This window comes from Notamacropus eugenii, chromosome 3 (assembly GCF_028372415.1).
Source record: "Notamacropus eugenii isolate mMacEug1 chromosome 3, mMacEug1.pri_v2, whole genome shotgun sequence".
Classification (NCBI taxonomy): domain Eukaryota; kingdom Metazoa; phylum Chordata; class Mammalia; order Diprotodontia; family Macropodidae; genus Notamacropus; species Notamacropus eugenii.
This window is the reverse complement of record NC_092874.1, coordinates 472,785,817-472,803,715: the sequence shown is the minus strand read 5'-3', so window position 1 is coordinate 472,803,715 and position 17,899 is coordinate 472,785,817. Positions and strand designations below refer to the sequence as shown.

General features: G+C 44.3%; 1 protein-coding gene across 26 annotated transcripts in view; it reads right to left on the bottom strand.

Moving 5' to 3' along the window:
• The window catches only part of LRRFIP2 (LRR binding FLII interacting protein 2), a 119,022-nt gene that overhangs the window by 79,082 nt on the left and 22,041 nt on the right, over positions 1-17,899 (bottom strand). For all 26 annotated transcript variants that reach the window (XM_072598910.1, XM_072598909.1, XM_072598932.1 and 23 more), the window contains one exon: positions 6,567-6,716. In XM_072598910.1, the coding sequence (XP_072455011.1) occupies positions 6,567-6,656 (90 nt within the window). In that variant the 5' untranslated portion in view covers positions 6,657-6,716. The remainder of the gene's footprint in view (positions 1-6,566; positions 6,717-17,899) is intronic.

Below are 17,899 nucleotides of genomic sequence, written 5' to 3'. Positions count from 1 at the left end.
CACCTCAGGTCCTGCACTGGTCCCCTTCAGCTACAGCAAGAGGGACTCTTCTTGCCGATCTCCCTAGCCTCCCAAGCTGAAAGAGTGCTGTGCCCCTTCTGTTGATTCCACTAGTCCAGGATTTTTCCTGGGGAAATATTCTCAAGAGCACTTACAGTTTACTCTGCCATGTTGGCTCTTGGAAGTCCAGGATGGTGACTTTAAAACACTTAATCTAGGGGTTAATAGTCTCAGGAGTGGCTGCTGCTGTTACTGTGGGCCCTGTGCTTCTCTCTCACTGAGTTCCACTGGACTCCTGTTCTGTGCTGATATATTTGAGAATCTGCACTGCTGCTTTTGCTTCAGTCAGCCCCGGGGATAACTGCTCTGCTCTGCTTTGGCCGAGTCTACGCTGGTACAGCCTGTGTGCTCTGTGTTCTCCCACCCCTGTGTAACAGATCCTTCCCATCAACCTTCTGGGCTGCCCTGGGCTGGAAATCTGCCCCACTCTGTCTGCTAGTGGATTCTGCCACTCTAAAATTTGTTCAGATTCACTTTTTAGAGACATCTGAAGGAATTTGTGGTAGAACTCAGGTTTGTCTCTGCTTTCACTCCACCATCTTGGCTCCACCACCACTGATTATTTCTTAACAAAAGAAAAACCACCAGTCCTGGACACAGCTGTCATTACATAATAGCTGGTCACTGCTCATGAAAACAGTTAAGAGCAAAGGTCAAATTCAATACATCAGAAAACAGGACAAAGAGAGGACACTACCAGTGTTTACAGTAGCAGTGACCCAACCTGTTTAAAACAAACCACCAACTCCAAAACATGGGAAATGAACAAAAAAGCAAGTACAAAACCATTTCTTACACAAGCTTAAACAATACAAAATAACTGCCTCCCAGTTTTGGAGGGTGAAAAAAGCTATAAACTGCCTCAAGTTAGCAAATGGCATCAGCTTATCTGTAAACAGCTGGAAGGATAACTGAAGGTCCCCACACCCCACCTCCCCAAACATCCAAAGCCAGGGAGGTGACCGTGTGTGACTGCACTGGTTAGCAGTGACACTCTACAAGGTATTAGTATATATGCTTTCCAGATCTTAGAAGTGCAATCTGCTGAGGCAGGTGCTGTTACTATAAAGGGGACAGAAGAGTCAGTCAATCAGAGGCTAAGAAGCTTGACTTTAACTCCTGGAAAAATTCCAGAACAAAGAAATAAAAGGTGGTTGGCAAATATCTAGGGATTCCAAAACCCAAAGATGAGGCTGAGAAGTTGGTCTGAGGTAGACAGTAAGTCATGGCAAGGCTAACAGGAAGAGCAGACAAGAGTCACCTAGAGGGAAGTTCAGGTTGGCTGGAATGACCACTACACAAAGCCTGGCAGAAGAGAAGCTGGACTCAAGGCCAACCTCCAAGCAATCTAACAGCTGGCACCTTGCTTCTCCTCTTTAGGTTCCAATTTTCACATCGGACAAGTGGGTGGTTTGGTCTGATGGCCCTAAAGGGACTTCCAAGCACTGAACTTTTTTTCCTACGTTCCTACCACAGAATAAAAGACTAGAAAAGTAGACTGTAGTGAGACTCTGGTGCAAAGTGTCACAATAAGGAACTCATACTACACTAAAGGCTGCTGAAGAAAGTGACCAAAGGAAAGTGAATTACGAGACTGCAATGTCCAAGACAGATCCCAGGAATCACGAAGACCAGGATGAACACATACATACACATACATATACATCAACATACAAGTATTTATTAAACACATAGTATGTGCCAGAGATTACAATAGTCCCTGGGGATTAAAAAAAACAATGAGTGAAACGATTTGTATTCTTACTGGGAAACAATTACATGTATAACAACCCTTTATAAGCAGAATCAATGCAAATCAGTCCAAGCCAGGTAGTTACAGCAGTCACAGGCAGCTGTGGAGGGGTCATCTCGAGCTATGTAACTGAAAGAACACACAGGAAAGGAAAAATCATGTTCCAGATACAGGATATGACGTGTTATGTAGAAGGAAGGAGGAGAAGGCCAGTTTGGCTGGATCACAGAGCACAGGATAGGAAATAATATACAATTAAGGCAGAAAAGATGGCACTTGTGTATGATATAAATGCATGTATATGTACATGAATGACAAGCACCACAGATGAATAAACTAACCAGTGGTGAGGAGGGCTTAGGAGATAGTGGTCAGGCTGCACTGCATTCAGGAGACTGCACAAAGGTTTCCGTGACGCATCCTAAAGAGGATTTTGCCATGCTGATCACTTTTAAACCAATATTCTTCCAGGACTAACATACAGCTTGCAAGCCAAGGAGAAGCTCAAGAGACTCGAGACTACAACAAAATCAACAGAAACCTGAAAGATGTCTAAGACACCCAACAAATCTGCAACTTGGGACCAAAATGAATGAGCATCAGAGAACCTGGACACCAAGAGAAAGGAAGGTGCTCAGGTAGTGAGAGCAAGAGACCACAAAGTGGGATGCAGCCTCTGAAGGCTACACTGGCATCCCCAAGGCAGGAAAAGAAGCAGAGAAAGTCTTCAGTGAGCCCTCTCTGAAAGATCCAGACAAGAACCACACCATGAGCAGTGTGGAGGCTTTGAGTGGCTCCCACCCCCACCTGCCACCCTTCAGCCACTGAGACCTTGGAGTCACCAGGGCAGAGGGGGACAGAAGAGAGATGTCAGTTTGGAAAGGTGGAGCTGACCCACTGGACTATGGGGAGAATGGTCAGAAACATTAGATGCAAAGAAACAGAATGAAACAAGGTGTGGTCCCAGGTCAAGCAAATTGCCAAGGAATCATTCACCCCAAAGAGGCCTGCTATGGGGGAGATGCATGTCAGAAGCAGCAAGAAGGCTCCAGGGAAGCTTGACAACAATGGTCAAAGGCAGCATACTCCCAACCTCAGAAACCACCATTGGTGGAGATGAGTGGAGCTGCTGTGAAAAACCTTCTAACCAGGCTCCTTACTGTCCCTCACTGCCCAGTCTGAGACTCAGCTTATAAAGTACAGATCCAAACAGGTTAATTCCCATTCAATAAACTCCAATTGCTCCCTAGAATGAAATGTGAACTTCTCTGTTCAACTTTTAAAGGCCTTCTGAAGCTGGCTCCAAACAATCTTTCCAGCCTTACTATGACCGCCTTTCATACTCAATAGTCCACCTAAACTGGACTCCTATCTGTTCTTCACACACAATACACCATCTCCCCTATCCACGCCTTTGCATTGGCTGGGCCCAATGACTAGAATGCACTCACACTTCACCTGACTCAGACTGCCTCTCTTCAAGGAGCAGCTCAAGTATCATGTCCACACAAAGGATTTCCCAATCGCACTAATGTCATGTGCTCTCCCTCCCAAAGAACTTTGTGTTCTTTCCACATATGTATGATTCACTCCTCGCTCATGCCCCTTGCCCCCAAGGTAAGCTCTTTGAGGGAAAGAACTGTTTCCTTAGCAGAGTCTCTGACACACGGTAGGCCCTTGATAAAGGCTTATTGGCTAACTGGATCCTTTTAGCATCTGATCTACTTGTGTGAACGAGCAGGTCTTTTACAAATAGTTTTCCTTTAAACTTCTGAGTTGTTTAGTACTTAAGATGTTGACTTGTGAGTAAGGCAACCCGATCTGTGCCTCTCTTGTTACAAGTGAGCCTTCGTACAAGGCAGCCTATGCCTCACTGGAGCTCTGGAGATAAAAATAACAACAGAAAGATCAGCTGTTGGGATACACTGGCTGAAGCTCTTTTACAGCTGAGTTCAATAATGTCCATCCCCTAAGTCAAATGGGGCAGGGGTCTGATTTGCAGGTGACAAACAGAAGGCCTGGTAATCAATCAGTGCCTGCCAAGGACAAGGTCTGTGCAGCTCTCTTCATGTACCGAAGAGTAATCACTTGGTCACATAAACATAACTATATCTTCTGCTTGGCTGTTCAGGGATGTTTTTGAGAGAAGCTACAAGCCTAAACAACTACTTCAGATGAGAGACGACCACAAACCCTGGTGTCTGAACACTAAGAAGCTCCATGTTAACCCTAAGAAGGGTCCCTGGAAGCAACGACTTCATTCTTCAAGTCTGCATCAGAATTTCTGGAGAGCTCCTATCCAAATTCTTGGTTAGGAAACAAATGTGACCAGAAATGTCCGATAACTGCAAACACACGTAAAATTTTTTCAAAGTGCTTTTAAGTGGAATTTAACCATAAATAGTCTCCACAGTACAAGTGGGGAGATCAGGACAGGCTTCCTATAGAAAGTGGTATTTCAGCTGAGACATGAACCAAATTAAAGCTTCTAAGAAAAAGAGGTAAGGGGGGAGATGTACCTCCCGTGCAAAGACACAGAGACCGAAGATGTGACGAAAGTTGTGGGGAACCGCAAGCAAACCCAATTGGCTACAACACAGATGTACAAGAAAGAAAGCAATGTAAAAATACTCAAGTTGTAGAGGCAGGCTGGAGTCAGACTGAGGAGGCATTTTTTGGGGGGGGGATGGTAATTGTATCCTACAGGAAAAAAGTAAACTAATAGGACTTCATAAACAAGAGAATAACACAGATAGACTCGCACTTTGAGCAAGCTGTATCCAGAAGATGCTTGAGTCCTGAGCTGAATTAGGAGGCTACTTACTGGTGAAGTAGTTGCCTATGCGTGAAAAGATGATGATAACTGCTAAAGCTTACCAAAATGGAATAGGCTGCAGTTGGCAACAGATAGGAGATGAGGGCTGAGGGAGAGGGACGAGTGATTCCAAGCTTGTAAACCATCGTGACTGGATGAATGGCAGAGAAAATGGGAAGTTAGGAAGAAGGGAGGATTTGGGGGAAAGAATACTAAGTTCTGTTTTGGATATGCTGAATTTAAAATGACAACAGGACAACCAGTTGGAGATAACCAAAAGGCAGCTGGTGAAGGAGCTGTGGATTTCAGGAGAAAGATGGTACCTGGATCGTATAGCTCCAAGAATCATCTGCAGAGAGATGATAACCAAACCCACAGTAGTTGATCACTAAGAAAAACAGTGCAGCGGGTAAACAGCAGAAAACCTAAGACAAAAAAAGCCTGTATACACTCAGGCATAAGGGTAGAACATGAACAACGATGTCCAGCCAAAGTGCTTGAGAAGAACAAGTCAGACAGGCAGAAAATCCAAGAGAGAGCAATATCATGAAACCCCTGGCAACAGAAATCTTGAGAGGAGCAGTAGTTACCAATGCCAGATGCTTCAGAGTGTCTTGGACATACTCTGGGTTTGGGCCCAGGAGGAAGAGAGTTGTCTGATTGCCTTTAGGAAAATGAAAAGCTCTTATAATGACCTCAAACCTCTCTATGAAACAAAGGCAAGCCCATCTTTTTAATATCAACGTTCTATAACTATGTTCATGGCTGCAAAAGACAATCTCTATAATCACTACAAAATTAAAAACAGTTATCAGGGAGGAGACAAGAGCAAGCTGCTGACACAGAATGAATAAAGTGTTGAACTAGAAGAAAGGATGTCATCAAAGAAATGTAGTATGGAAGGAAAAATAAAGTCTGGTCATGTGTTGAGAAAAAGGGTTAATTTAATCAAAGGACAGGTTAACTGTGACACTGATGTCCTCATAATTTCAAGAGAATTTGGGGAAGACCCCTGGCCCCTAAGTAAGTCAGAAAGATCTGACCATGGAAAACTTAAGGAGGGGGATCAGGACAAGCATCACATAGGATGGGACACATGAAACTAGTGTCATCAGGAACGTCCAAGTAAGAGAAATCCCAGTTCCTTGCTGCTAGAAATCATGACCTCCCTTGTGACATTAAGCAACAAAACCTAATGGAAGGACTGACAATCACTAAACATCAGAAGTCTCGATGTAGCACCTTAAATATGAGAAGAAAGACAATGCATTCCCAACTGAAGGCTAAAGCCCTGTCCTACCAACTAGGAAGCCCAAGGCCAGGACGACAGGAGCTGTCTGCTCAGCTGGCTTTGAAAGGCTTCCCTCAACCATTCAGTAAAGTTTACAGTGAAAGTATTCCTGAGCCAGACTTTCAGATAAAGAACTCCAGCTCAGAGCCTCTGAGTGGTGAGGAGCCAGTTATCTGTGCTCAAGGGAGACAACACTTGTGCCCCCTAGACTGGGCATCTGCAAAGGAATGAGCATTTCTGGAACCCACCTAGAACCTCTATAAAGCTGGGATCAGCCTGCGGTAAATGAATTTGAATTAATGATGTGTAAATACAAACTGCAGCCAATTAGAACAAGCACTTTAAATACAAAACCACTCATGAAGAGAGCAGAAAGTTAGCCTTCGGATAAAAGTGGCAGGTACAAAAGCCAGACGGCCATTTTATTCCAATGCAGTTTTCCTGGAAATGCACTGTTTGTGACAAGCTTCTAGCACAGGAGGCCTTGTACAGAGAAGGCAATCAATACAAGTTTGCTGCAGAAGGAGTGCATTTGGAGCCATTCATCTGCTCTCAGAGTCTTTTTCCAGGAAACACATTCCAGTTTTCCTAACACAACAACCCAATTTGTGTAACAGTACATTGGTAAGGATTTTAAATTCACAAACCTCTCGAGCAATGTTGCTCAAAGCTTCATCTTCGGCAGAGAATCGATCTTTTACTGGCGTTCTCTTCCTCCCAGAACCAGGGGTCCCCATTTTGTTTTCTTGAATATTTGGTGATTCTTTTCATTGAGTGCTATCAGTAAGCTTTTAACCCTGAAAGAGAAGATAGAAATTACCAGTAAGCTTTTTTCTTCAGCATTTAAGCTGACCCAATCCATTTTGTTGTCTATATTTGAAATAAAATTAACTTTTTCCAGAAGTCATTTTTATTCAAATTAGAAGGCTACTTAATTGTCTAGTCTGTGACAGAAACTGTACTGGAAATATAAAGTCAATGAAGTGCCTTGTACTCTACTGGAGGGGTGGGGGATGAGGCCGGGCACAGCATGTATAGAGGTAAATATATTTAAATACAAGGTAACTTGAAGAGGGCAGCCAGATGGCACAATGGCTACAGTACTGGGCCTGGAGTCTCATTTTCTGAGTTCCAATCCAGTCTCAAACACTTCCTAGCTCTGTGACACTAGGTAAGTCACTTAATCCTGTTTGCCTCAGTTTCCTCACCTAAAATAAGCTGGAGAAAGAAGTGGCAAAACACTCTAGTGTCTTTGCCAAGAAAACCCCAAACGGGGTCATGAAGAGTTGGACATAACTGAACAACAACCAGAGGAGGGAAAAAATAATTAACAATTTGAGAATGAGTTCATCCCAGAAGACTTCATGAAAGAGGTGGCCCCTGAGAAGGACTAGGAAGAGGGACTAGGACATTCCTCACACTCAAAATGGCAAGACAAAGAGTAGCACTGAAAACGGTCAGTCAATCAACAAGCATTGCTGACTTTACAATGTGTCAGGCACAAAGGATACCAAGAAAGTAAAAATCAGTCCCCAACCCTAATTCTAAAACTCGAACGCTAACCCTCAAAAGCTCTCATTTTAATGGAGGAAATAACATGCAAACAACTATGTACGTACAAGATATCTCCAGTGTATGTGGGAGGGAATCTCTGAGGGAAAGCACTGGGAGCTGGAGGTGGCCAAAGGGGAAGAAAATGGGAGAGGCAGGGGGTGGGATGTTAGCTGAACCTTGAGGGAAGCCAGGAGGCAGAAGTGAAGAGATGAGAGAGGGAGTGTGCATTGTGGAGTGCATGGAAAAGAGTCCCGGGAAGAAGACTGGGCAGATAGGAGGCGACCCAAAGAGCTAACAGGAAGGGGATGTGGTCAGACCTGGACTTTAGGAAGATCACGTGGGTAGCTGAGGGGATGACAGACGGGGATGGGGAAAGCCTTGAAACAAAAGGCAACAGTCTAAATGAGTGGTGCTGAGAGAGCCTGTACCAAAGGAGTGGATTAGAGAAGGTGGTGATGGCAGAAACGATCGAATTTCTCAAGAAAACAGGAGGGTATGATGAATATAAGGAGTCAAGAATGAGACCTAGGTCACAAGCCTGGGTGATTGGTAAGAGAACTGTGCCTTTAATAAGAGGAAAACTGGGCAGAGGGAAGGCTTGAAGGAGAAGGATAAAGAGCTCATTTTTTGACACTGAGTTTGAGATGTCTGTGTGAAATTCAGTTCAATACTGTTGTTCATTTGGGGCTGGTCTTCACGACCCCATTTGGGATCTTCTTGGCAGACATACTGGAGTAGTTTGCCATTTCTTTCTCCAGCTCATTTTACAGATGAGAAAACAGAGGCAAACAGGGTGAAGTGACTTGCTCGGGTCATAAGACTTGTTAAGAGTCTGAGACTGGATTTGAATTCCTGACTCCAGGCCCAGCGCTCCATCCACTGTGCCACTAGCTGTCCAGTTCAAAATGTCTAAATGGAAATTGGTGATGGGAGACCAGAGGTCAGGAGAGAGGTTAGGGCTAGATAAGTACATGTGAAAACCATCTGCATAGAGATGGTAATTGAACCCATAAGAGCTGATAAGATCATCAAGAAAGAGTTAGTGAAAAGTGACCTGAAGGTAGATCCAGCAAAGGAGACCACCAAGGAACAAAGAGGCCATCATAAAAAAAACAGGGGGGGGGGGGGGGGGGGGAGAGGAGGATCCAGGAGAAAAGGCAGGGACAGAGCAGGCAGCTTTCAAAGTCACATAGTGATCTGAGTCTATATTTAGAAAGGCAGGCAGGCTGGACACAGCAGAGACCTGCAGTCTCATACGCAATCTTCTTTTTATGTTCTATTACATAGACAGAAGTGTTTGTTTTACTTGCTGTTTAAATTCAAAAATTTTTTAAAGAATTAAAAAAAAAGCCAAGAAAATGGATTGGAAAGGGGAGAGATGGAAGCCAGACCAACCTGGAAGTTGTCATTATAATCCAGGCAAGATTACGAGGGTCTGAATAGAGATCATCTTCTGAACAATGAGAAGCTCTGGGACCACCCATGGATCCACAACATTCAGGAAGAGGCCATGTCCCAGGGCTGGCATGGATTTGGTGTTAATGGTCGGAATCAGGGAAGCATGGCTGATCTGAGATTAGATGATGCCCTGGTCACATGGTGAGCACTTGGGCAACATGAACAAGGTTGAAGGGGTTTGAGGGTGGAAAAGAGTGGAAAGCCATCCGACCTGGTCAGTGATGCTCGGGGACAGCCTGGGAGAACAACTGTGGCCCACAGTAAGAAAAGAGAGGAGTTGGAGGAGGAGGAAGACAGAGAGGGAGGGAGAAGGAAGGTCAGAGGGCATCTGGTCCAGCCCCTGGCCCGAATAAGAGTCTCAGTCTCTGCTACCTGGCTGCTCACCTGCAGGATCAAATCAGCTCTGAGATCCCCGACCCTCTGCAGCGCTCCCTGGGCCACCCCCTCAGAGGGGCTCCGGGCTGATGGTTCATCATGGCTTCCTCAGCCCCTGCAAAGCGCACTGTCCTCCCCGCTCCCTGGGCCACCCCCTCAGAGGGGCTCCGGGCTGATGGTTCATCATGGCTTCCTCAGCCCCTGCAAAGCGCACTGTCCTCCCTCCCTCCCTTCCTCCCTTCCTTCCTTTCTTCCTCCCTTCCTTCTTTTCTTCCTTTTTTCCTTCCTCCCTTCCTTCCCCTCCCCACATTCTTTCCTTTTATGTCTTGTCTTCCTCCAGTTCGATCAGGAGCTCCTTGAGGGGAGGGACTGTCTTTCATCTTTCTCTGTATGCTCAGCTTAGTAGAGTGCCTGGCATAAGGCACGTAACAGTCACTGAATAAATGTCTGCTGACCAACTGACCCTCTACCATATACACTTGACAAGAAAGGGGGAAATTTCAGAGTTCAGCTTATTAAGGTGGTACAATTAAGAGTAACAGTGAAACCTTTGACATATCAAATATTTAAGGCAAAAAAAAATCAGGAAAGCAAAATGTATATGAAGTACAAACTTCCCCCTTCTTAGTATGTACATCTATAAGCCACCTATAAAAATTTATATTATTATTTCTAGAACAAAAGAGTCATTGGAAATCTCATTGCAAGATTTACAACTGCGAAAAATGATTTCTAACATCCATTTCTTTTCACAAAAATAGGAGCCATTTCCCAACTGATAAACGGTAGAAGGACATGATTAGGCAGTTTCCAGAGGATGTCTTCTATAAATACTCATATTAAAAAATGCTCTCAATCATTAATAGAGAAGTGCAAATTAAACAACTCTGAGGAGCCATCTCACACCCATCAGACTGGCTAAGATGACAGAAAAGAAAAAGGACAAATGCTGGAGGGGAAGTGGGATAATAGGTACCTGAATACACTGCTGGTGGAGTCGTAATAGTCTAACATTCTGGAAAGCAATTTGGAACCATGGTCAAAAATCCATAAAACATGCAGATCTTTGACCCAGCAAATACCACTACCAGATTCCTATCATACAGAGATCAAAGGAAGAGGAAAAACACCTATATGTACAAAAATATTTATAGCAGCTCTTTTCTCTATGGCGAAGAGGTAGAAAGTGAGGGAATGCCCACCACTTGGGAACAGCTGAACAAGCTGTGGTATATGACTGTAATGGAATACTACTGTTCATAAGAAATGATAAGCAGGCAGATTTCAGAAAAACCTGAAAAGACTTCCATGAATTGATACTAAGTGAAGTGAGCAGAACCAGGAGAACATTGTATACAGTAACAGCAACATTGTAACAGTAATAGCAACATTGTAACAGTAACAGCAACACAGTGTGATGACCAAATATGATTGACTTCAGCTCTTCTGAGAATACAATGATCTAAGACAGTTCCAGTGATTCATGACGGAAAATGCTATCTACATTCAGAGAAAGAACTGATGGAGTCTGAATGCAGATCAAAGCACACTACTCTCACTTTCTTTGTGTGTGTGTGTGTGTTTTCCCTTTTGGTCTGTTTCTTCTTTCACAACATGACTTATATAAAAATATTTTACATGTTTGCATATATATATAACCTACATCAAACTGCTTACCATTTTCGGGAGAGGAAAGGGAAACAGGGAGAAAACTTGGAACTCAAAATTTTTTTGAGATGAATGTTAAAAATTGTCCTTACATGTAATTGGAAAAAAATAAAATGCTATTAAAAAAAAAAAAGAATAAGAAGCAGCTGCCTAGAAAGTCTCCCATGCCTTTAGCACCACAGTCCCCCATGTCACCAAACTCATGGTTCCAAAAGCAGGACCAGCCCCAAAGTTGCCCCCAACACTTGGGTTCCAAAGTCACCAAACCCACCAACTCCACCCCTTCCCCACCAAGGTGGCCAGACCCAAGGTTTCTAACATCACTACCAATTCCAAGTCTGCACAAATAGATGTCTCCAGACAGAAGGGCTCACCTGACTTCTAAACTACAGTTTTTATAACCAGGTCATCCTTATTCACTATTTTGAGCAATATAGCAAACAGTGATACACAAAGTACAAAGAGTGAAAGGCAAACACAGTCCCCTATCCCTAGCTCATTAGGGAAGTACAGCATCAACATAACAGAATGTCCAGGCTGGAGGTCCCCTTGGACATCTACTAGTCCAACCCTTTCAGGCTGCAAGTGAAGAAATGAATATGCAGAGAAAATTAGGTGATCCACGCCTCCCAACTCTCCACCGTGGGTGAAAGTTCCCTAGGAATCCTGATGGGAACCCAAGTTCTAGCCCCACAAATCACTTTCCCCTGGCGCCTCAAGGAGGCAGCCGGATATAATGGAATGAACTCCCTGCCCTTTCCACTGAGCCTGGGTAAAATCCTAGGGCTGAGCCCCATCCTCTCTCTGCCACTCTCTGGGGAGCCCTCCCTTCTCTGGGCCTCAATTTCCCCCTCTCTAAGGACTGGATGTGATGGCCTTCAGTCCCTGCCCACTAGAAGGGGAAAGTGGAGAGAGGGCAGAGGCTGGAGCAGTCAGCACAGACCTGGAAAGCCAAGCAGAGGAGCCTGCAGGGCCAGGGAAGGCTCACATTTGCAGATCATCTCTACCTTCTCCCATCCCAGAGCCACCACCCTCACCATCCTTACAAGGGCCCTTGTCAGCTCTCACCTAGGAGCAATAAACAGGCAGGCAAAGTCACACATATTCCAGAAGCATAGCTCTGTCTCTGATCAATAAACTCCAGTGACTCCAAATTCCACTGAAAATCAAATCTATTTTATATAACCTGTATTAGATAATTCTTCACATTTCAAATCCTCTTATCACCTGGCTCCCTGGGCAACTGGGGTGGGGAGCGATGAGGCTGGGGGAGGGAAAGAGGGGAGGGTGGTGCGGTGGGTAGAGGAATCAGAGCCAGGCCTGGAGTCAGGAAGACCTCAAATCTGGCCTCAGATACTTGGCTGTGTGACCCTGGGCAATTCATTTCACCCTGTTTGCCTCAGTTTCCTCATCTGTAAAATGAACTGGAGAAGAAAATAGCAAGCCACTCCAGTATCTCTGCCAAAAAAAACCCTAAATGGGGTCACAGAGAGTCAGATGAGAAAAGAACACCTCCATCTGGCTTCCAAACTACCTTGGTAGTCTCACTACTATACATAACTTCCTTTCAAATACTCTTTGGTCCAGTCACTGGCCACCGTACTGTTCATCACACCTGCCACTCCTCACATCTCTGAGCCTTTGCACAGGCTGGTCCTCATGCCTGGAATGCCCTCCATCCCCTTCTTCTAAGCCCAATTCAGACTTCACCATCTAAACTCACAAGAGGTCTTTCCTGAGCTCCCCAACAAATGCCACCTTCTTTCTGCTTACCCTACTGTGCACCTGTTTGCAAATGTCTATGTTCCTGTCTTCACATAACAGGCAGGCACTAAACAACGCCCACCAACTGCCTGATCAGCTGCAGAATGCCATCAGCTCCTCCACTCACACAGCAGAACAAGGGAAAGACACCTTTAGAAAACATGGCTAAAACAAATGACCTATGGAGAAATGATATAAGCCAAAAAAAGGTGTGTGGGATTAGGAAGGGCCACAGAAACCATGCCCCTCTTATGGCGTGCCAAGGGGGCTGATGGGAGCCAGACAGCATCAGGCCCAGACCTGGAAGTCTCCAGAGCTAAACAGCCATCACTCACTCACCAGCCACTGGTTAGGCCCCGTGTGCCCACAGGCCCTGCAGGAGTTGGGGGGAAGGCCTCTGGGCAATGCCTGGATGGCCCCGTCTGGAGGAGCAGGAGGGGTTTCTGGCCCACCCCTGGCATCATGAATCACCTAGTGCCTCCAGCTAATAAATAACACTAAACGGGCAGGCCCAGAGGCCACCTCAGCAGCCCTCTGGGAGGGTGGAGCCATGGGGATCAAAGACCTTCACAATCATAGGGTAGGGGACCAACAGGGCACAGGAAGGGTGAGACCCAAAGGCCCCTGTGTCTCCAAGCCATGGGGCAGTGGCCATGCTAGGCTCAGGCGTCCCCTCAGCGGGTGTCACTGACCTCTGCTCCCCTTTCCTTCCCTGGAAGGAAAGCACCAAGTAGCACTTTCTCCTGACTTCACCAAGTTTTAGTTCATCTCTGAGTCTAGGCTTGAGGGAAAGAGGGAGCAGAGCAGGGTTGGATTCATTGATCTGAATCTTTTTTCTAAATTTAAAAAGGACAAACTGCCAAGATAGCATTACAGTGAGTCACTAAGGGTTTTTTTAAAAAGTCTGTACTAATGGAATCTGGCTACACTGAAACTGCAGATGACTTGAGGGCAATGGAATTTTCTTGATTAAGGGTAAATAAGATGAAACTCTTTCCCCTGCACCTCTGTCTCCCACAAAAGTATAACTAAGGACATCCCCATCTCATGTGATGCCACCTTTCTGTTTATTTACCAGAATGAGGACAGCTCACTACTCTGCCATGGAAAGAGACATTTGTACAAAGTGAGTCAAGGATGTGCTTCAGTGAATAAGCAACACATGCGCTTGGAAAGCAGAAACTGATGAGCTCCAGCTACAAATGAAGACAATTCCTAAAAAGAGTTTGTAAGAGCTTCTGTTCACCAGCAACTGGATCTAAGAAGATTACATTTAATAAAGAGGAATGTAAATTCAAAAAATCGCTTTTACCAATACAGGATAAGACAGGCATAGGTAGACAGAAGTTCATCTAAAGAAGATCTGGGGGTCTAAGTGGACTGGAAGCAAATATCTATTAACCAGTAACAAGATGACCATGTCCGTCTTGGGCTGTATTGGGAAAGGGCTGGAAAGGTACCCAACTCTCTGCCCTGGACACCACATTTGAGAAAGGGTCCTTGAGAAAAGCTCATCTTATAATCAGCAAATTCATACCACATACGGGTTTACCTGGAATACAGTCCATAGGAACATGAGAAGGGCAGTCAGTAGGGCTGTACTTGGTCCATGAGGGTAAAAGGTGAAGAGCGTAGATGCAAAGAAAACTGTGCAAACCACCACACAGCCCCCCAAAAGGGAAGGCAGTATCTGAGCGCTGGTGGCCTCTGTCAGCAAAGCCTAGTAGGATCCTGCCCAGGTGAAACTGAGGCCCTGCTGCAGACTGAAATCATTCCACACAGACAGGTTGCCAGTTCTGGATCCAAAGGGCTTTTCTGTCAAATGTCCATTTCAGGAAAAGCAGCCATGTGGCACAGTAGATAAGAGTGCCAGGTCTGGAGTCAGGAAGACCCGAGTTCAAATGTGACTTCAGACACTTACTAGTTGTGTGACCCTGGGTAAGTCCCTTTAACCCCATTTGCCTCAGTTTCCTCATCTGTAAAATGATCTGAAGAAGGAAATGGCAAACTACTCCAGTATCTTTACCAAGAAAACCCCAAATGGAGACATGAAGAGTCAGGTACAACTCAAACACCTGAACAACAAAACCATTTCATGATGTTCTTTCCAATGCAATCATCAGATATGGTCATTTCTCCCAAGGTGTCTTAGTTTATCAGTCAATTATTTAATGAAGAACTAAAACCTCTCACCAAATGACAAGAACATAACTGTCTATGTTTGTACTAAGGTCTTTAATCAGCCCTAGGGGAGTTCTGTCATTCATCTATTCTAACAACCTACTTAAAGGAACATTTGTGATTTTCAAAATAGATCAGTTTTGAGGACACAAAGTGATCCTGTCCTGTGCTTTGAGTTTCCCATTGCTTATTAAGATCTCTCAAAAGCAAGTATTTTGCCTTAGTAAAGGGGGCACTTCAATGAACCATGCTTCCCTCACTGTCAGTGAGGCCAGACAGGGCCCCTAATATCAGCATGTCTAATTCTAAATATAGCCCAGCTTCTTCTCAGGGCCTGCTTGGGGCTGGCTGGTGATTACTGCTCCCTTACCGTTAAATGAATCCCATCTGGGTGTTGTGCTCACCACTGCCTTCAGAATCGGCAGAAGGCACTTCACCTGAGAAGGCCTCAGTTTCCTCTGCTGTAATATGATGGGGCTGAATCAGGTAATTTCTAGGGTTTCTTCTAGCTCTTGTGGGCAGGAGGCAGACGTCTCCCAGTATCTTACGCACATGGAAGTGTTAGACTCCACATAATACCCAACAAATGTTCTAACAGGAACAACCTAGAATACTGCAATATCCTCCATTACATTTTGGCATTTCATGGCCTACAAGAAAGTAGTACAAAAAGTAACAATCTCCTTTGTTCAAGAATCGTAATGCTCCTAGAAAATAAGAGAACTAAAAATCAAAACCAAGTTTCTCTGTGTGTGACTTTAGAATGTCTTTTTTTAAAAAGATAGATTTTTATAACTGGCCTCCCAGCGTGTCTACCACAAGAGAATATCATCTTTAGTCAGTACTTTATTCTAAATTATCTTAAAAGAAACAACAGTACTGAAATTACAGTAGGTGTACAAGGAACATAAAGAACAGGCAGGTGAGAAAACAGACACCTCAAAGTTAATAGATTCCAAACTGAGCTGATTATCTCCACCTTAGCATCCTAACAGCCAGACAGGTTCATACTTCTGCTATCATCCTTAATTCCTCATTCTCCCCTCCCAGACTCCTGCAAGCCAACCAATTACCACAACTCATTGGTCCAACTGCCTCCAAACCTCACCTCTTCTCTCTGCTAATCCAGCTACCTGAGTTCAAGAACTCCCTTAGGTGAAAGATTATGACAGATGTCTTCTCACCTGTTTCCCTGCCTCAAGTCTTTCCCTACTTCAGTTCATCCTATACTATACCTGGCTGCCAAAATAATTTTTCCTTAAGCACAAATATGTTACTTTTCTGTTCAAAAGACTCTAGGGGTTCCTGACTGCCTCTAGGATAAAATATAAACTTCTCTTTCTTAAAGCCCTTTACAAGCTGGTCCCAACCCACATTCCTCACCACAGAGAAAAATACTCCTCTCCACTAATACTGTGGCCCTTCTCTCTGTTCCTCAGACACAGTGTTCCCATCTCCACACCTTTGTACCTCTCCACTAATACTGTGGCCCTTCTCTCTGTTCCTCAGACACAGTGTTCCCTTCTCCACACCTTTGTACTTTCCATTCCCTCCTCACCTCCACCTCATAGAAGCCCTTTCTTATTTCAAGATTCAAACACTACCTTCTACAGTAAGTCTTTCTGAATTCCCACAACTGTTAAACCCTTTCTCCCAAACTACCTTCTAATTTGCTACTTTGAATTTGCTATATTGGCACACACATGTATGTACACACATGTATGTACACACACACACAAGCTATCTGTGAGTGGGGATTCTTTCATTCTTTGTATCTCCAGTGCTTTGCTTATAGTAGGCACTTAATAAATGCTTACTGACTCACTGTGAACTTGGGGACAATTCTGAAAATTAAGTACAGTTAAAAAACAAAACCCCCTTGTGAGGACTTGTCACTATCACCTTCAAAGTGAAAAGACTCCGTTAGCACAGTGCCTGGTCCAAAGCCAGCACTTAACAAATGCTTGTTGACTGACTAAATTATGAATAAATCAATAATGAAAAAGAAACCATGCACTGATGAGAGCCAAGTGCAGAAATTACTGAGGAAAGGAATGAAGTAAATGAAAATGCAGAAAATGAGCAGATTTGGCAAAGAAAAGGGCTGAACATCCAATCCCAAACTCCAAAGATAAGACCAATCTAATTCTGAAGATTATTTTTAGATCAATGGAAAAGTCCAACGAAAAAATGGATCAGTGAGGGAGTGGCTGTGGGAAGACAGGCAAGGTAATACACTGTTGATGGAGCTGAGAGTTTGGAAAATAACTTGGAATTATGGAAGAAAATTATGAACTGCTCTTGCCCTTTAGCCCGTCCCTCACCCTACTAATGAGCATCACTCCCCGCACCGCAAGCGTTCTACATATCACTATGCTCCGGCCACTGAGGGCAGTCAAACAAATGGTGGCCCATGAAGATGACACGACTGAGCTCCCTACAGGATTTCAGGAAGCACAAGAAGCTCTCTCTATGAACTGATGCAAGGTGAAGAGACTACAATACAATAAACAACTCTGTACAGACCAAACTGAGACCTGGGGGCAGCTGATTACTGAGCTAGAATGTGGCATCCACTGCCACAGGCCTTTTGTCCTTTGTTATAAAGGATGGTTCAGGGTAGAAAGCAAGGCCAGGATTTACTCAGATCTTTAATTTTGTCTTTTCTAGATGCTGAATTACCATCAGTTTATTGCCTGGTAATACAATTTTTACCATATTCTTGTTATTAAATAAATTTTAACAAAATACCCCAAACAAAACTGCTACATTGTATATGATTGATTGTATAAGTTCATTAACTCAGAATTCCCATTTAGTCAAAATGAGAGCTTCACCTTGCCTTTCTTTGTACCCTTGGCATTTTGCAATGTGCCTAGCACCAAATAAGCCCTTGATAAATGCACACTAAGTGGAAAGGAAATAAGCATTTCTTATTAGGGGCCATCTCTTGCTCTGGCAATTTTTTTTTAATACTACC